This window comes from Zalophus californianus, chromosome 3 (assembly GCF_009762305.2).
Source record: "Zalophus californianus isolate mZalCal1 chromosome 3, mZalCal1.pri.v2, whole genome shotgun sequence".
NCBI classification, from domain to species: Eukaryota; Metazoa; Chordata; class Mammalia; order Carnivora; family Otariidae; genus Zalophus; species Zalophus californianus.
In genome coordinates this window covers 80,751,536-80,772,283 of record NC_045597.1, presented here as the reverse complement: position 1 = coordinate 80,772,283, position 20,748 = coordinate 80,751,536, and the positions used below count along the sequence as shown (strand labels likewise).

The 20,748-nt window shown below is 34.2% G+C and overlaps 1 protein-coding gene across 7 annotated transcripts in view; it reads left to right on the top strand.

Annotated features, from left to right (window-relative positions):
• The window catches only part of RNF17 (ring finger protein 17), a 139,296-nt gene that overhangs the window by 34,146 nt on the left and 84,402 nt on the right, over positions 1-20,748 (top strand). For 3 of the 7 annotated variants that reach the window (XM_027589073.1, XM_027589075.1, XM_027589076.1), the window contains exons 8-16: positions 234-310; positions 683-757; positions 4,699-4,997; positions 5,808-5,897; positions 7,081-7,239; positions 9,349-9,538; positions 10,392-10,560; positions 12,793-12,983; positions 13,846-13,987. In XM_027589073.1, the coding sequence (XP_027444874.1) occupies positions 234-310; positions 683-757; positions 4,699-4,997; positions 5,808-5,897; positions 7,081-7,239; positions 9,349-9,538; positions 10,392-10,560; positions 12,793-12,983; positions 13,846-13,987 (1,392 nt within the window). The remainder of the gene's footprint in view (positions 1-233; positions 311-682; positions 758-4,698; positions 4,998-5,807; positions 5,898-7,080; positions 7,240-9,348; positions 9,539-10,391; positions 10,561-12,792; positions 12,984-13,845; positions 13,988-20,748) is intronic. The other 4 variants (XM_027589078.1, XM_027589080.1, XM_027589074.1 and 1 more) reach the window with 3 other exon arrangements.

The window sequence follows — 20,748 nt, the reverse complement described above, 5'->3', positions numbered from 1 at the left end:
TTATTTTTTTTAAGGATTTTTTTCATTTATTAGAGAGCAATGGGAGAGTAGAGGGTCAGAGGGAGAAGCAGATTCCCCACTGAGCAGGAAGCCCATTGCAGGACTCGATCCCTAGATTCCAGGATCATGACCTGAACTGAAGGCAGTCGCTCAAGCAACTGAGCCACACAGGCACCCCCAATAATATTTAAAAAAAAATTCACATCTGAGTAACACTTGTCTTTTGATTCTAGATTATCCGTACTTTGAAATTAACATTTGAGAGTGAATTGTTACAAGTTAGCTCTCTAAAACTAAGGAACTCTCCCAGGTAAGTAAGTTATAATTCAGGAGAACCTAAAAATTAGTATAAAAATGCATTAGAGCCTAGATTTATTAGATAGGAAGCAATTATAAATTGAAAATTTGTGTCACAAGTGTTTCCCAAATTAGCAAACATGTAAAATAAGAGTAATTTATGATAAGTTAGGCATAGAGGATTCTTCAGTTACACTAGAAAAATACGTTGTCTTTGGGATTCTTAATGTCAGCAACTGACTTTTAGAGAAAGTAATAAAGTTGCATTAGAGCACTTAAAATGTTCTGTCTTTTAGAGTTTTTAATGTTAGCTACTGACTTTTATTTAGAGAAAGTAATAAATTGGTATTAGAGCATTTACTTATATGCTAGTGTTTTATTGTAGGTTGAATATGAATTGCAGTGAGATCATCTGTATGTTCAACAATATGGGAAAGATTGAATTTGAGGGCTTAACAAAGTAAGTATAAGAATGACGACATGGGGGTGCCGAGGTGGCACAGTGGATTAAGCATGTGACTCTTGGTTTTGGCTCAGGTCCTGATCTCAGGGTTGTGGGATCAAGCCCCGAATCGGGCTCCGCACTCAGCAGAGTCTGTTTAAGATCCTCTCTGCCTCTCCCCGCCCTGCACATGCACGCTCTCTCCCTCTCAAATAAATAAACGTTTAAAAAAAATGGCAACATGCCATTAATTTCTGAGAGGGTCTAAGAGAAAAATTATCTAAGAAACAGGAAAATTGATGTGTAGTGTGTAGTATGTATGATTCAAATACTGTAAAATAATATGAAGGGCAAAGTTTTCTATCACTTAAATTCTATGTAAAATATTTAAGAATGAAGACTTAGGAGTGATCAGTATTAAATGATATATGGGTGAAAGTTATCTTTGAGAGTCATTCAGCCAGCATTGAACACTGATTTTGTGCTAGGCACCATTATCCTAAACATTGAGTTATATGTCAGAGAAGTTACAATAAGTAGAGGATGACTCATGTAAACAATAAAGTGAATAATTGCTATAATAGTAATATATGCAGAATTTAGTGGAGATGCAAACGAAGGGAACAGTCAGTTCTTTTGGGGGTAACAGGAGACTTAGAAAAAGGAGAATTGTATTTTATCTATGAAAATGAGTAGCAATTGGAAAGGAGGCCAGAAAGCAGGTAGGCATCATAGCAGAAAGAAGGGTATAGGCAGTGAGATAATGTGCTACATTCAGGGAACTACTTATATAATTCCACTTGGCAGAGGATAAATATAGGCTAAATCCTAAAGACTTTGTATGCTGTGTAGCAGCGTTTGACCTTTTTTTTCTAGATCCATGTTATCCAATGTAGCCACTAACCACATGTGCCCATTTAAATTTAAGCATAAATTAATTAAAACAAAATTAAAAGGAAAAATTGGAGGGGTGCCTGGCTGGCTCAGTCAGTAAAGCCTGTGTCTCCTGATCTCAGGGTTATGAGTTCGAGCCCCACGTTGGGCATAGAGGATTCTTCAGTTACACTAGCCACATTCCAAGTGCTCAGTAGTTACATGTGGTTGATAGCTACCATATTAGACAGTGCCCCACATTTTCACTATTGCAGAAAGTTGGACAGCACAGCTGTAGATAGTAGAAACCACTAAAAGATTTTCAACATGAAAATAAAAATAATTAGATTACATTTTAAAAAGATATCTCTGGTGGCCATTTAGAGGATTATTTGGAAGAGTATGAGGCTAGAGGCTGAAGGATTAGTTGGGTTATTGTATCAATAGTCTCAGTAAATGATGAGAAACCAAACATAGGTAGTAGTACTGGAGAGCAATAGATATGACAAATGCTAAATAGGGAAAATTGATAAAGCTTATTAATTGTTTGAACTTGATGAATTAGGAAAAGGGAAGCATCCTCAGTGATTTACAGGTCTAGCTTTGGTTAAGTTGATGGATTTTGGTATTATTCACCAATATTGGGAATACAAGGAGAAAATTTAGGAGTGGAGGGCTAGTGGACATGTTGAGTTGTTGTTTACCAGGTATCTGGGGAGAAATATACAGAGAGCAGTTAGCTGTATGTACTAAAACTTGATTCTGGGTATAGGAATAGTCAGAACATAGATGGTTTAGAAACCCCCAAAAAGAAAGTTCATTCACTTGTAGGTGGTATGTCTCCAGGGGAAATCATCCCCCAGGAAGCATCTACATTCCTTACCTTAGGTAACTAACCAGAGTTTGGCCCACAATCTTAAAAGGTCAGGAACAGACACGAGTAGATGCGCTATAAGCCAGGTAAACTCTTACAAGCCAAGTTTACAAAACTGAATGCCAGAATTCCAGTTTAGTCAGAATGCCAGGTTATAAACTTATGGACAAATATAATTGCCACGTGGACTGGAATACTTTTGTTGGCATTCTCTTCAAGCATTCGAACAGGCCTAAGAAGCCAAATTATAAGAAATTGCTTTGTTTGTAGTGTTGTTTGCAATAAAGGGAATAAGATTAATTAAATAGCTTAATAACATTAGGCCTAGATAGTACATTCTTAGTACGTTTCTTACCACCAGAGGAAAGTCCTTGCCAGAGGACTAGAGTACCAGTCCTTTGGCTCAAATCATTTTCCCCCAGATATGGAGCCCTGTTTGTCTTTGTGACTTGACTTTTGTGCTTCCATGGATAACCATCAGCCTTAACTTGAATATGATTACTATCGAATATTTTTAATATCAAAACCTGTTCTGTCTCTTTTAGACTCTACATTGATCTTGTCTTGATTTTAACGTTAATTCAGAGTAGTCTTAAATTTTTTCCTAGTTTAAAGGGAATGTATCACTACAATCTGCTTCTACTTATTACAGGTGGTAATTAAACAACGGGTTTGCCCAGTAAGAGCGGGTATTGACATAAGTCAAGGACAGTACCCTGGAAAAATACTAAATTTTAAGACCGAGAAATGGTAACCTGCAAAACAAAACTGAGAGGGAGTAGGCAGAGGTTGGAAAACAAACAGGACAAAGTGGTGTTCTGGAAGCCAAAGGAGGAGTTTATGAGACTGGAGTCGATTGACAGTGTTAAATGTCCCAGGTCAAATGAGAGTTGTTATAAAAAGAAATGTCTAGTTTGCAAATTTGGGTACATAGTTGTATCCTCAGAAGGTGTTTGAATTCAACATTTATTTTACTTATGTTCAAAGCATACCTTTTTTGGGGAAGAGACAGATAATATGTGTCATTGCTGAATCTAATTGGCTTTGTTGGTTCTTATTTCTAAAATGCTTCTTAAATGATCTGTGATGAAGTTAAATCCATAATGGGTTAACTAAAAGACAAGCTTTTTGAGACTCAATCTCATTTCTTTGATAGAACTTCTATACTTGTAGATTGATAGCCTAAATCTGTGTGGATACGTGAAGAAGATTAAAAAAAAAATGGAGTAAACTGCATAAAAGTTCAACTGCGGGTTGTGGCTATTGAATAATACCCAAACGATTCAGACTAATGGTGATTTTTAGGCCAGGTGGAGGTTTTTAATGATTTGCTCAGGATTATACCCTTCACTGTTTCCTATACTTTATTTTTAGGCCAGTAAATTAAAAAATAATCATAACATAATTTAAAATCAGACAGCTAAGCCAGATCAAAATGATTTCTTTTGAAAACCTATATCCACTATTCTTTAGGACTGGAAGATTGTGACATGACTGTATCATTTCTTTCTTCAGCTTCTCATTGATTATACCTCTTGTTACCTTTTAAAACCCTTAGGCTTGCCTTAGGGCTGGGAATGGGTAAAAATTTCTACGTAATGGAAATGTTATAAAATTAGATTGTAGTGATGGCTGCACAACTGTAAATTTAGTAAAAATTATTGAATTTTATTCTGTGTAAATTACACATCAGTAAAGCTATTTGGGGTGCCTGGGTGGTGCAGTTGATTGAGCATCCGACTCTTCGTTGCAGCTCAGGTCATGATCTCAGGGTTCTGAGATGGAGCCGCATGTTGGGCTCCACACTCAGCATGGAGTCTGCTAGAGAGTCTCTGTCCATCTCCCTCTGCCCCTCCTGCTCATGCTTTCTCTCTGTCTCTAAAATAAATAAATAAATCTTTAAAAAATATAAAGCTATTTAAAAAATACTTCTGAGGCACCTATACAAAACTTTAGCTCTTTATGTGTGTCACAGTATTAACTGTCATGTGGAAAGGAAATGGCTTGAAGGTAGATATAAAAAATTTATGAAAAACTTAAAGTAGCCATATGCCTATTTTTTATTTTTCTCCAAATTTTTATTTAAATTCCAGTTAGTTAACCTGCAGTGTATATTGGTTTCTGGTGTAGAATTTAGTACTTCATCGCTTACATACTGTACCCAGTGCTCATCACAAGTGCCCTCCTTAATACCTATCTATTTTTTAAACAGATGTGATCCCCAAGAAAATGAAATGGGACAGAATGTTCAAAAGAAATATAATCATAAAAAGGAATTTTCTTGTCATACATACCCATTTCGAGAAAAGAAAAAGGTTGACATGTCTATTCTAACTAATGAAACCCCATCACCTTCTTTGCAACGGGAAGCCTGTGATGTACATTTAGAAGCAGAAGACTTCCAGCCACAGAAAGAGGTTGTTCCATCCCCTAAAACCATTGCTGTTCTGCCTCAAATGGGCTCTAGCCCTGATGTGATAATTGAAGAAATTATTGAGGAAAACATGGAAAGTGAGTGAAAATCCAAAAGCAAGGAAACAATATATCATGTCTGTAATTAGAAACAAAATTAGTCCCTGTACTTAACAGAAACATATTGCTGTTATCTTATACCTCATTATGAGTTAACACTTCATTCCTTGCCCCTACTTTCACATTTTCCAAAGTTAGGATAATTTTTTATTTTTAGTGTAATAATCTAACCTCTGAGATGTAAATTTAATGTTTGGTTTAATTGAGGTATTTGACTTTTTGGTGTTCCACACATAAACCTTGTATAAAAGACAAAAATACAAATAAATAAGGTATTTGTAGAGGAATCTCATGGTTTTGTCCTTAAATTTAAGAACAGGTTCTCATAAATCTTTTGAGAGATAATCTTTTATAAAATGAGTTAACGTGAGTATAATAGCATCTATATTGTAACATTTCAATGTATCATAATAGTTTGATTAGATTTACAATGCTGGTATTCTCCCCATTAACTACTACTGTGTAGTTAGTATACTACCAGTCTTCTTTAGGACCATTTTCAAGTTCTGTTTTAGATCTCTTCTGCCCACCACTTCCCAATCTGTTTCATTGGCTGATTCTCCAGAATGGCCTTTTGAATGCAAAAAAAAGCACATTTTTGGTTGTTTCCATTCTGTTATTATTGCTGATATCTCAGTGAGTTAAGAAACCTATCATGACTATATCTACTGATAAAAGAGTCTTCCATTCCAGTATTTTGCCAATCAAGTACAGCTTTTTAAGCAATAGTGTGCCATTGTCAACCTAATAAAACTAGTGCAGTTGCCTTTATTTCCTATTTTGATGAAGCATGCTTCACAGATTATCTTGTGGAAACACCTAGAGATCCAAAAACGTCTTTTCAGAAAAAATCGTCTTTCCCTTTTGGATCAAAAGCAGGTACTTTAACAACTCTGAACTTGATGTTATGAAGTTTGCTCTGTGTAAAGTAACTAATGTAATGTGAAGGCAGTGAATAAAATGAATTTTACTGTTAACTAAAACTTGTTCCTTTTAATCTTACAAGTTTTAGCTGTTATTGGCAAAAATATTTCTGAAATTTGTAACACTTCTCTCAACTGCCTCCCCAGTTACACATATTTATCTCTTTACCCCATCCTCAATATGGGTATTATTCTTTGTGATCTGTATTGGACAGTTAAAATGATCCATTTGTTTCATTTTTATCATCTGTCTTTACTGTCTGCAATTCCACTCCTATTCTTTGTGTTTTAAATATTTTTAGTAAATAAAACATCTACATTGTTCAAAAATTATATATTAAAATAGTGTGAAAATTTTCCCTAACCTGTCCCATTTCATTCAGTCCCTCCCTCTCTTCCAGAGTTTCTTTATGCATATACAAATATATATATATTTTTTGTTTTTGTACACGAAACAAAGCATACCATGCACACTGTTCTGTTCTTTTAATTCCTTTTTTAATATTATATTCTGGACATCTTTTCAGCAGCTACACTTGGCTTCATTACTGCTATATACAAAAAAATTTTCTCTTTTATTCTAACCTCACCACCTCTGCAACCTCCACCAAAACACACACATCTTCCCCTAAATGGTGCTCAATATATTGGCTTTGCCCAGACATTTTTTCACACTTCTCTAACCAGATAAGATTTGTATTCAGAGTGTCTGTGAGCTTATTCTTGCTTCTTTGGGTGTAGTATAAACAGGATTTTGGGGATATGCAAGAGATCTACTTATTATCAATAAAGTTCTGAGTTCCAAAATGTTCATAAATAAACCCTGATGTTTTGATATAATGTGGTAGAGTTACAGCATATCTTGACTTTAGAATCCAACTATCAGATGAACTGCAATTCCACCTAACATACTTGGCAAGTAAAATAAAATATTTGCAGTTCAGATTGCTAAAGAATTTAATGTTGAAAGTGGGATCTATTTGTTGGTTACTATTTTGGGTTTGGACTCTTGTGGGACCTAAGTATTCTAGAGTTTTCAGTGCCACAAGACACTTAATATTCTTTAGAGGATTATTACTGTTTTTTTAATTCTTTCCTAACTTATGATTTATTAATGTGGTTTAAATATTCTTATCTAGGTTCTCCTGAGCTAGTTTTTGTAAGCCATGTAATACATCCTTGCCACTTTTACATCCGGAAGTATTCACAAATTAAAGATGCAACAGTACTGGAAAAGAAGGTGAATCAGTTTTGCAATAAGAGTTTACACCTTGATCCTTCAGACATTTTGGAACTAGGTAATGAAATCTTATTCCAAGCTAAAGTATTAAGTTTATTTAATTATTATAGTATTTGACCAATCCACATAGACCTTTTATAATGTAGATTTGTGCTCCAGGCATAAAAGTTTTATAATTATATAACATTTTATTTAGGTAAGTTAGCTAAAATATTGACTGCTGAGTGAGGTATATACAAAAACTATTATGGAGTGAAAGTAGTTATTTTTTAAATTACAAAACCCTTCACAGGTTATGCAGTTTGCTCCCTTGTCTCCAGGGAAAACTGGCCTGTAAGATGATTCCTTGTAGTATAACTACAGTCCCTTGCTGTCCACATGTGAATGTTGAAGATGTCATTAAGCACTTAAATGAGGTGCAGGAGGACAGTGGTGTCTATTTCCTAGGGCCACTCAGAGGGTAGTTGGTAAACTTAATCAGCCTATCTTAATTCTAAGGGTATGTGTAATTTGCCATAATTTAGGCTTTTATTGCAAATATTTTCCTTATAACACATTGACTAAATTTGATTTTACTCTGTAATAAGGTGAAGCTATGATTTGTTTGATTTATTAACAGAGTGAGAAAACTGCTCTGTTAATAGCAATCAATGCCTATACATAATACCAAAAAATATTTATCTGTTTAAGGTTATATAGTAGTTCTTTAAGAATGTGATTAACTCTCAGCTCATCTGTGTGGTATATCCGAATATCCAAAAACTAGGATTATCATATACTTCTGACAAAAATTGATGATAATTTTAAACTTTAGATAACATGAAAATGAATATCTAAGAAAAGTATAGTATTAAACTTAACTTTTATGGCTACAGATATTTCTCTTAAAATTTGATACATGCCCAAAAGGGTTCAATTTAGATACAGAAAATGTTCTAAAAAAGCCACAAAGTCATCCTTTGTTTTAAATTAAGGATAATTATTATTTCAAGGTAAATAAATTTACATGACTTAAATACTCATTTATATTTTGAGAAAGTGACAAGGGGAGAACTGTGATAGGATGCTTTAAGAGGATATCCTCTTGTTCCCTTTTCCTACCTGTGCTCTTCATTATAAAGAGCAAATGTCTTCAGTAGGCTTTTATCTTACCTATTGCAAAAAAGAATGGTTTCATAGCATATAGTTTAAAATTTAGAATATTGGGGTATATCAACATAAGAGAAAGGTTGATGACAATCTTTAGGCCAAATAAACATTTTCATAGAACTAAAAATTAAAAGGGTGTCCTAATGTGCCTCTCAGCTATCCTGTTTTTATTTGCATATACAGAGGGGATTTATACAGCATCCTTCTGTATATAATCAGTGGTCAGATCTACCAATTTATCTCTGATAGGTAGCTTAGTTGTTAAGAGAATGGGCTCTAAGACTACCTGGATTCTCCTTGTACCTCTTTGCCTACCTGTATGATGGAAGCCCCATCTCCATAAGGTTGTTGGGTGGAGTAAGTAAATTCAAACATAAAATACGGAGAACATCCCTGAGCTCATAGTAGGCATTCAAATTCAGGCCTCTTTCTTCCTTGACCTTTTTTTCCTGGTTATTAATTTGTAATTCATCTGATCTCTCTGCTGCTAGGTCCTTGGTTCATCTTCCCCTTCTCTGAACTCCACTGTGTATTAATTTAATTTTGGCATGTCACATACTGCTTTTCATTGTTTCTTTGATTCCTCTTTACCAAGAGAAGGTAATCTTTTCTTCCTTTATGTTACCAAAGAATTTTATAAATTTCAGCATGTATATATCTGTACATGTATGCAAAGGGTAGAAAGTCTTTATTGTTGTAAGTACATTTACTTGCCTATATCTTTTCCTTTCTTGAGCTTCTTGATGGCAGGATAGTCTCATTCATCTTTGTTACAGCTCATAAAATATAGGTCCTCAATAAGAGACTGGTAATTTTGTTTTTACCTCCCCATTTAGCTATATAACAGGAACTATCACAATATACTGCCTTCATAGCACTTGACATGTACTATGTCATCAGTAAATAAGTGAATTAAAACTTCTTAGTGGTGGAACTAACATACATGTTCATAAATTAGAGCTTATTAGGTATTTTTCTCCATAAACACTAATAATGATTTGTCTTCTTCATTATTTAGGTGCAAGAATATTTGTCAACAGTATTGAAAATGGAATGTGGTGTCGAGGAACTATCACTGAATTAATTCCAATAGAAAGTGAAAATATTAAAAAACTTTGTAGTCCAACCAAATTCTCAGTCCATGAAGTTGCACTAATACAAATATTCATGGTAGATTTTGGAAATTCTGAAGTCCTAATTGTTGCAGGGTATGATATTTTATAGTTATTATGTGTTCCTGGCCTGCTTAGAAACATTTGTTATCAGGGAAGTGAGATACTAAAGAATAAAGGAAATTGGAAAGGAGTAGAAAGGAGTAATTTATCATTCTTTACTTCTAACGCATATACTTTTTATTTTGCTCTATAATTTGTTTTACTAATTACTAAATTAGTCAAGTATTATCATTTATCAGTGTTACTACATGAGGAGCTTGGAAAAGGAGTGGGTTTTGTTGTTTTGGAAAAGGAGCTTTTTGATGTATCCAAACTTAAGTACTTCTCTATGTTGCTTCAAAACGGAATGAGGCACAAAAATATTTCTTTTAAATAAAGTATTACAGTTAGCTGCAGGATGATTGAGTAGAATTTTAAATCCGATTTCTATAATTAATGCATATTAAAGTGGCATAGTGTCTAACCCTAGGTACTCAAAAATATTTCCCTCAGTCTTCTAGGAAAATAAAAAATAACAATAAATAATTAAAACTGAAAATGTTTCTATAGTAAGGACCAGTATTAACTACATAGAATGGTCACTATTTAATGGTCATAGCTTTATAAATAAATAGGCATCATTATCCCCTTTAAGTCTAAACTTGAATAGATATATGAAAGACAATTCAGATAAAGTCAATTGAGATTTAATTCTATAGATAAAAGTAGTGTCTGTGCTTATAAAATCTGGATTAAATCTATGTAGTAAGAAAGCATGAATTAGAATACAACTTTCTAGAAGATTTAGCTTAAGGAGAGTATCCTTAGAAATGCATAGCTTTTATGGGGGAAAGCAAGTTTGGGTTTCAAGTATTATTTTCAATAAATATTACTTGAATTCTTTTAGAGTTGGTGATACCCATGCAAGATCAGAACACATTGCTGAGCAGCATATTGTACTAAATGACTTATGCCTAGTTCTAAGGAAGTCTGAACCATATACTGAAGGGCTGCTGAAAGAAATCCAGCCATTAGCACTGCCATGCTCATTGAAAGACATTGTTCCACAGAATACAGTAAGTGAGCGTTAAATTATTTCTTCTTCCGGGGGCTAAATATCTCAATTTTAGCTCTGTATTGCCAGTTAGATTGTAAAGTATAGGTTCAAGACACCAATTCTTTCGGTAAATACATTTTGCATAATAAACTATCACTCCATAATTGGAAACATTCTTAATGGGAAATTGAGTTGAATAAACATATAAGAATGAATAAACGTATACTTGGAATGAGTCCAAGTAAACCACTAAATTTGAGTCACATATGGAGAGAAAAATAAATTTTAAAATACAGTATGGCGTGTGTTTCTGTAAATTTCTTCACTATTTTCATGGCACTTCATTCATTAGTTGTAGCCCATATTGCATTCTGCTTTGTATTACTTATTTATAGTCATTCCCCAGCAAGACTTAAAAACTCTTACAAGACAGGAATTGTGTGTAAGAATATATATTAAATGGTTATGTTATGAAGACTTTGAAAGAAGGAATCCATGTCTTTGCCTATCATTGTATTCCCAGTGCTTAGCAGATTACCTAGCACATGATAGGCATTTAACAGATATTTGAAAGAATGAGTAAATGAATAAAAAATGTAAAAGGAAACATAAGTATTAGCACTGGTGTTTTCCTCAAAATGGTAAAATTGGTTTAAATTTTGTCTTTTATACTTTTTTGTATTTTCTGAGTAAACTTTACAACCTTTAGAAAGAGGTTTTATTTTTTGTTTTTAAGAAACATGTAGCTTTTAAAAAATTTGAGTATAGTTGGCATACACTGTTACATTAGTTTCAGGTATACCAACATAGTGATTCACCAACTCTGCTGGAGGTATCACAATTCCAGATTTCAAAATATACTACAAAACCAAAGTAATTAAAAAAACCAGTATGGCACTGGCACAAAAATAGACTTATAGATCAATGGAACTGAATAGAGAGCCCAGAAATAAATCCATGCTTATATGATCAATTAATGTATGACAGTGGAGATACAATGGGGAAAAGACCATCTCTTCAGTAAATGGTGCTGGGAAAACTGGACAGCTGCATTGCAGAAGAATGTAACTGGACAACTTTCTTATACCATGCACAAAAAGAAACACAAAATTTCCAAATGTGAGGCCTCCTGAAACCATAAAAGTCCTAGATAAAGCATAGACAGTAATCTCTTTGACATCGGCCCTAGCAATATTTTTCTAGATATGTCTCCTCAGGCAAAGGAAATAAAAGCAAAAATAACATATTTGGCACTACACCAAAATAAAAAACTTTTGCACAATGAAGGAAATCATCAACAAAACAAAAAGGCAACCTGCTGAATGGGAGAAGATAGTAACAAATGATATATCTGATAAGGGATTAATATTCAAAATATATAAAGAACTTAACACCAGGAATGTGTAGTTTTAACCCTTGAAATTTATTTTAGGTATGGGAAGTTAAAAGTTCAAAGATCAACTTAAAAGTTTTTTTAATGGGTGAATATTTTTTCTTATTTAAGTAGCATATACCTCATATATTCCTAGTTAAATGGAAACTAAGTTAACCAATGATGATTATAAATATCTTGATTGCATCACATGGCTTCCATTATACTTTCAAAATTACCTTTTTTTTTTTTTCTTTGAGAGAGAGAGAGAGAGCACAAGCGGGGGCAGGGAGGGGAGAGGAAGAGGGAGAAGCAGACTCTTTGCCAAGCAGGGATCCCGATGTGGGGCTTAATCCCAGGACCCTGGGATCGTGACCTGAGCTGAAGGCAAATGTTTAACCAACTGAGCCACCCAGGCACTTCAAAATTACCTTTTGAATTTGTGTTATTTAAGTGGAAAAATCATATATTTTATTTTAGAATATTTATAATCTTCACCTTAATATTCAGAAGTGAAACTAAATTCTAAAGTACAACAGCTTAATGGACACCTTGAGACTGTTCATAAAAATCAAAGATCTAGGGGCACCTGGCTGGCTCAGTTCGTAGAGCATGTGACTCTTGATCTCGGGGTCATGAGTTCAAACCCCACATTGGTCGTAGAACTCACTAAAAAAAAAAATCATATATTGTACATACATAAACACTGACCTTGGGCTTCTGGCCCTAGCTGTTGTTTAGTATATGTGGTTGAGTCCCTTTGCTCAAGTTTGCAGACTTTGGTTGTAAAATAAATAAAATAAAAGCTAAATCCAGAGTATTGTACCATTAGAGCTAATTGTAATTACTAAGTACATTGGAATTTCATTTTTTCCACAGGATGAAGGCTGGGGAGAAGAAGCTAAAGTAGAATTTTTGAAAATGGTAAATAAGAAGGCCGTTTTAATGAAAGTTTTTAGAGAAGAAGATGGTGTGCTAATTGTAGATCTGCAGAAACCACCAACAAATAAAATAAGCAGTGATATGCCTGTGTCTCTTAGAGATGCATTAGTTTTTATGGAGTTAGCAAGGTAGGTAACTTATTAAATACTTTTGAGATTATAGTTATAAATTGGAGTAACAGTTTATCTTCAGAAACTATGGACTGACTCTAAAGTGAATGTAATCTAAGAGGTTAAAAATATTGCTACCAGAGTTTTCTAAGTACAGTTCTCTGAAAACTGCATTCAGATAATTTAAGAAAATAGAGAAATTAAGGTAACTCAAAAAAAACTATTTGTAGATACTGAACATTTTTTAGACTCTTCATAACTTCACAAACACCTCCACTAGGGTTTTAAGAATTATAGTTTAACAGTTCCTGACTTAAATTTTCTAACCTTTGGAATAAGTTCATAATCACCATTCTGTATTTAATGTATGAATCTAGAATAGATAAAGTTTCTTCCTCCACCCCCATCACTGATGAACAAAGTAAAATGACTAATGATAGAGATAGTGAAAGATACTTTTTGTCCTGAGTGATGAGATGACTCCAGAATTGACCCAAGTAGGTCTCATTGTGGAAAAATAAAAGTAGTATTAGAGCTGGATGGAGTCACAGAGACCCCTCAGGTGGCCTTACTGAGTGCTACCATAGTCCATGGTTGTCAATTCCTGAAAGGAGAGAGACTTTGAGTAGAAGATACAGGCCTGGCTCAAAAATGTCCCAACACAAATTCGAAGGTTAATTATTGATTTTTGAGACTTGACATCTTATTTAACCTGGTTTGATAATTGGAGACAATACCAAGAAATGTATTAGAAAAGAAATTGAAAAGGGAATATTCTTGGTAGATAAATCAGTAAGTCCTTTCTTCAGACCAAGCTGCTGAGAGAAGAAAGACTTTAAGAAAATGGTGTGCTTATGCTTTTGATTGTGCTTTTAATCAGGTTTAGGTCGCAATCACCAAGAAGCCCCTCTGAAGAGAATATGACTTTACACTATCACCCACCTGTTTTGCCTAAAGAAATGACAGATGTTTCAGTTATGGTTTGTCATATAAATAGTCCTGCCGATTTCTATCTTCAGTTGGTAAGTATTTAGTATTCCTTTGAGACAAAGTATTTTTTTAAATTTTAAGTAGAAATGTATAATGGAAATGAATACCCAGTATGAATTTTAGAGCAAACAAACCACTGTCAACCTTCCGTAGATTTACGTTTCTTAGCTGCAACTACAAATGAGAAATTCACATGATTCATTGTAAATTGAAGGAACTCTTCATCATGCAAATTAGTGAAATATGGAAGGAAAGGACAGTGAAGGATACCTAATATATGTTTCTTGCCACCTTATGAAATCTAGAGAGTAGGAAAGCACATAGACCTAACATCAGAATACTATGAGAAGGTATCTCATTGTGGTTTTGGGATTTGTATCTCCCTGATGCCAAGTGATGTGGAGCATTTTTTCATGTGTCTGTTGGCCATTTGGATGTCTTCTTTGGAGAAATGTCTATTCTTCTGCCCATTTCTTGATTGGATTATTTGTTCTTTGGGTGTTGAGTTTGGTAAGTTCTTTATAGATTTTGGATACTAGCCCTTTATCTGATATGTCATTTGCAAATATTTTCTCCCATTCTGTCGGTTGTCTTTTGGTTTTGTGGACTGTTTCTTTTGCTGTGCAAAAGATTTTTATTTTGAAGGAGTCCCAGTAGTTCATTTTTGCCTTTGGAGACCTGTCTAGCAAGAGTTGCTGCAGCCAAAGTCAAAGAGGTTTCTGCCTGTGTTTTCCTCTAGGATTTTGGTGGATTCCTGTCTCACATTTAGGTCTTTCATCCATTTTGAGTCTGTTTTTGTGTATGGTGTAAGTAAATGGTCCAGTTTCATTCTTCTGCTTGTGGCTGTCCAATTTTCCCAACACCATTTGTTGAAGAGACTGTCCTTTTTCCATTGGATATTCTTTCCTTTGTCAAAGATTAGTTGACCATAGAGTAGAGGGTCCATTTCTGGGTTTTCTATTCTGATCTATGTGTCTGTTTTTGTGCCAGTACCGTACTGTCTTGATGATTACAGCTTTGTTATAGACCACCTCACACCAGTCAGAATGGCTAAAATTAACAAGTCAGGAAACGACAGATGTTGGCGGGGAACTCTTTTATGCTGTTGGTGGGAATGCAAGCTGGTGCATCCATTGTGGAAAACAAATATGGAGGTTCCTCAAAAAGTTGAAAATAGAGCTACCCTGTTACCCAGCAATTGCACTACTGGGTATTTACCCCAAAGATACAAATGTAGTGATCTGAAGGGGCACCTGCACCCCAGTGTTTATAGCAGCAACGTCCACAATAGCCTAACTATGGAAAGAACCCAGATGTCCATCCACAGATGAATGGATAAAGAAGATGTGATATATATACACACAATGGGATATTACTCAGCCATCAAAAAAATGATAGCTTGCCATTTGCAGCAATGTGGATGGAACTAGAGGGTATTATGCTAAGTGAAATAAGTCAGAGAAAGACAAGTATCATGATTTCACGGATATGTGGAATTTAAGAACAAAACAGGAGCATAGGGCAAGAGGGAAAAATAAGATGAAATCAGGGATGAAATCATAGGAAACAAACTGAGGGTTGCTGGAGGGGAAGGGGGTAGGGTAACTGGGTGATGGACAATAAGGAGAGTGTGTGATGTAATGAGCCCTGGGTATTATATAAGACTGATGAATCACAGGCCTGTACCTCTGAAACCAATAATACATTATATGTTAATTGAATTTAAATTAAATGTTTAAAAAAGAATACTGTGAGAAAACCTGTTTCTGACAGTGGACGTCTGAGACTTTACACATTATTACTAGGTAATTTTCTGAATTTGAACACAAAATAAATTCAGATCAAAGGCATTTCATATTAAATTTTGGATGTGGACTGATGGGTTTGTTTAGATAGCTACTAACAATGAGTTCATCCTTCGCGATCTCTTCGTGTCTGTGCGTCATATGAATTAACTCATTCTAAAGGCCATAATGAGTGAATAATTCATTAATCTTCACAACAGTCCTATGAAAAAAATAATAGTATTTTCATGTAGATACGAGACTCTAGCCAAAGGGATAAAGCAACTTTCCTGAGGTCACACAGCTACAGAATGGAAGAGCCAGGATTGAACTGGGCAGTGTAACTTCATTCAGAGCCTGTCATCTTAAGCACTGTACCACACTATAAGGGCTCCCCAGATAAGTTGTGGAAGTCTGCTTATTTGGCACTAAGTAAGGACTTGCATATATTTCTTTCACTGAATTTTTTTACAGTGCCTTTTATTTAAATTGAAGTAAAACATATATAAAATGTTTTATATCTCATTTTAACCATTAAATGCACAGTTCAGTACCATTAAATACACTCAGTGTTGTACAACCATTGCCATTATTCATCTCTAGAACTGTTCATTATCCCAAACAGCTCTGTAACCATTAAACAACAATTCCCCATTCCCCCCCACCCACAGCCTCTCATAACCTATCCTTTCTTTTTCTGTGAATTTATTCTAGGTACCTCTTAAGTGGAAACAATATTTGTGTCTGCCTTATTTCACTTAGCATAATATTTACATATTGTAGCATGTATTAGAACGTCATTCTTTTCATGACTAATATTTCATTGTATGTATATACTATATTTTGTTTACCCATTCATCTGTTGATGGACACTTGGATTGTTTAAACCTTTTGGCTATTGTGAATATTGTTGCTATAAGCATGGGGATACAAGTGTCTATTTGGGTCTCTGCTTTCATTGAAAGTTCTTTTGGGTATATACCTAGCTCTGGAATTGCTGGCTAATATTATAATTCTGTTTAACTTTTTGAAGAACTACCAAACTGTTTTCCACAGTGCCGCACCATTTTGTATTTCCATTAACATAAGAGTTTCAGTTTTTCCACATCCTCACCAACACTTTTTTTTTTTTAAATAGCCATTTTAAGGGTATGAATTTGTATATCATTATGGATTTGATTTGCATTTTCCGCATGGCTAGTATTGAATACATTTTTTTTCACGTGTGTATTTATTAGTCATTTATAAAATGTCTTTGGAGAAATACCTATTCCAGTCCTTTCACCAGTTTTGAATTGGATTATTTTATATCAATCCTTTATCAGATATATAATTTTCAGATACTTTCTCCCATTCTGTGGGTTGCCTTTTTACTCTCTTGATAGCATTCTTTGATCCACAAAAGTTTTTAACTTGATAAAGCCCAGTTTATTTTTTCTTTTGTTGCCTGTGCTTTTGTGTCATAGCCAAGAAATCATTGCTGAATCTAACATTATGAAGTTTTTCCCCTATGTTTTCTTCTAAGAGTTTTATAGTTTTAGCTCTTACATTTTGGTCTTTGATTCATTTTGAGTTAATTTTTGTATATGGTATGAGAGAAGGGTCCAGTTTCATTCTTTTCCATGTGAATTGTCCACTTTTCTCAGCACCATTTGTTGAAAAGATGGTCTTTGCTCCATTGAATGGTCTGGGCATACTTGTCAATATTTAGTTAACCATATATGTGAAGGTTTATTTATGGGATGTCTATTTTATTCCATCGGTCTGTCTATCCTTATGCCAGTAGCACACTGTTTTGATTACTAAAGCTTTGTAGCAAGTTTTGAAATCAGGATATATGAGCCCTCAACTTTGTTCTTTTTCAAGATTGTTTTGGCAGTTTGGGGTCCCCTGAGATTTCATATGACTTTGAGAATGGGTTTTTCTATTCTGCCTGAAACATCATTGAAATTTTAATAGGGATTGCATTGAATTGTAGATTGTTTTGGGTAGTATTGTCAACAGTATTCGGTCTTCCAGTCCATGAATGTGGAATGTCTTTCCTCTTATTTTATCTTCTTTCATTTCTTTCAGCAGTCTAATATGGTATATAAGTATACGAGTCTGTTCCTTCCTTGTTTAAGTTTATTCCTAAGTGTATTCTTTTTTTTATGGTATTGTAGAAGGAATTGTTACTTTCCGGTTTAGATTGTTAATTACTGCTTTGTAAAACATAACTGATTTTTCTGTCTTGATTTTAGATCCTTATAATAACTTCACTAACAGGTTTTTTTGGTGAGCTTTTTAGAGTTTTATACATTATAAAATTATGTCAGCTGCAAAAAGATAATTTTATTTCTGACAATTGGAATGCCTTTTCTTTTTCTTATTTAATGGCTCTGGCTATGAGTTCCAATATCTTGTTGAGTAGAAGTAGAAAACGCATCTTTTTCTTCTGTCTGAGGAGGAAAAAGGATTTCTATTTTACCATTGACTATGGTATCTCTGGGTTTTTCCCACATGGCCTTTATCATGTTGAAGAAGGTTCCTAGGAATAGTTTATTGAGTGTTTTTATCAGAAAAGAATGTTTAGTGTTGTCAGATACAGTTTTGCATCATTTGATATCGTGGTTTTTATTTTTCCTTCATTCTGTTGATGTGTACTGCATTGTTTTTATTTTATATTTTAAACCACCATTGCATTCCAGGAATCAGTCCCCCTAGATCATGATACATAATCCTTCTAATGTTACACTGAATTTGGTTTGTAAGTATTCCGTTGAGGATTTTTGTGTCAGTGTTCCTAAGTGATACTAGTCTGTAGTTTTCTTGCCCTGTCTTTGTATGGCTTTAGTTTCAGGTAATGTTGACCTCTTAAAATGAGTCTATCTTTTTTGTCCAAGAAGGGATAGTGTTCTTTTTTTAGGTTTTTATGTAAACTCCAGTTAATTAACATACAATGTAATATTAGTTTCAGGTGTACAATATAGTGATTCAGCATTTCCATACATCATCCGGGGCTCATCACAAGTGCACTCTTAATCCTCATCACCTATTTCACCCATCCCCCCACCCACCTCCCTTCTGGTGACCATCAGTTTGGTAGAATTCATCAGTGAAGCTGTGTGATCCAGGGCTTTTATTTATTGGAAGTTTTTGATTACTGATTCAGTCTCCTTGCTAGATACAAGTCTGCTTAGATTTTTCTTTTCATGATTCAGTCTTGGTAGGTGTGTGTTTCTAATTATAGTAGACTCTTCTAATCCTTTGTATTTATTAAAATAAGTAGGAATTCCCTCACTTTCTTTGACTTTAGTAATTTGTGGTTTTTTTTCCTTAGTCTAGTTAATGGTTTGTCAATTTTGTTAATCTTTTCAAAAACCAACCTTTGTTTTTTTTACCCATTGTATTTCTGTTTTCTATCAAAGCACTACTCTTTATTCTTCCTTCTGCTAGTTTGGGGTTTATTTTGCTTTTATTTCCCTAAGTTTTATGGTTAGTTTATTTATGATCTTTTTTTTCTTTACTGTATGCATTTATACTATACAGTTCCCTCTTAGCACTACTTTTGCTTCATCCCATGAGTTTGTTGTGAATTTTTTAGTTTTCTCTTAATTTCTAGTCTACTTCCATTGTGATTAGGAAAGACACTTTGTGTGTTTTCAGTCTTTTAAAATTTACTGAGGCTTGTTTCATAGCCTAACATATTGTTTATCCTAGAATGTTCCATGTGCACTTGAGAAAAAATGTATTCTGCTCTTGGCTTGAATGTTCTGTATATGTCTGTTACATGTAACTGATTTGTACTGTTGTTCAAGTAATCTATTTTCTTCTTGACATTCTTTGTAGTTCTGTTTTTGAAAATGGAGCACTAAAGTCTCCTTTTATTAAAGCTCTGTCTCCCTTCGATTCTCTCAATGTTTGCATCCTATATTTTGGGGCACTGATGTTTGGTGCATATGTATTTGTAATTGTTACATCTTATTGGTGAATTGACTCTCTTATCAATGTATAATGTCATTCTTTGTTTCTTGTAATATTATCTGACTTAAAGTCTATTTTGTCTGATAATAGCATAGCCAGTCCAGTTCTCTCTTGGTTACTTTTTGCATGGAATGCATTTTCCAATTTTTCACTTTTAACCTGTGTATGTTTTTGGATCTAAAGTGAATATCTTATAAATAGCATATAGTTGGGCCATTTTTTTAAAATCCATTCTGCCAATCTTTGCCTTTTAATTGGAGTGTTTAAACCATTTTAAAGTACTTATTAGGGGCACCTGGGTAGCTCAGTCGGTTAAGTGTCTGCCTTCGGCTCAGGTCATGATCCGAGGATCCTGGGATTGAGCCCTGCATCAGGCTGCTCCTTGCTCAGCAGGGAGCATGCCTCTCCCTCTCCCTCTGCCTGCTGCTCCCCTGCTTGTGCTCTCTCTCTGAAATGAATAAATCTTTAAAAAAAAAATAATAAAGGACCTATTACTAGGAAAGGCTTCTGCCATTTTGCTATTTTCTGTATATCTTATAGCTTTTTTGTCTCTCATTTCCTGTATTACTTCCCTCTTTTGTGTTTAGTTGTTTTTTGGTAATGTCATTTTTTAATATTTTTGAAAAACATTGTCATAAAAACATAATAAAATTTACCATCTAACCATTTTTAAATGTATAGTTCAGTAGTGTTAACTGTACTCACATTGTTGTGCAACAGATCTATAGAACTTTTTCATCTTGCAGAACTGAAATTCTGCATCTCTTGAACAAACACTCTGCATTTTCCCCTACCCCAACCACTGACAACCACAGTTCTATGAATTTCACTATTTTGATACTTCATATAAATGGAATCATTCAGTGTTTCTTTGTGTGGCTGGCTCACTTCATTAGCATAATGCCCTCAAGGTTTATTCATATTGTTGTGTGAGAAGATTTCCTTCTTTAAAGCTAATATTCCATTGTAAGTATATATCACATTTTATTAGTCCATTCATCCATCAGTGGACATTTGGTTCGCTTCTACCTCTTGGCTATTGTGAA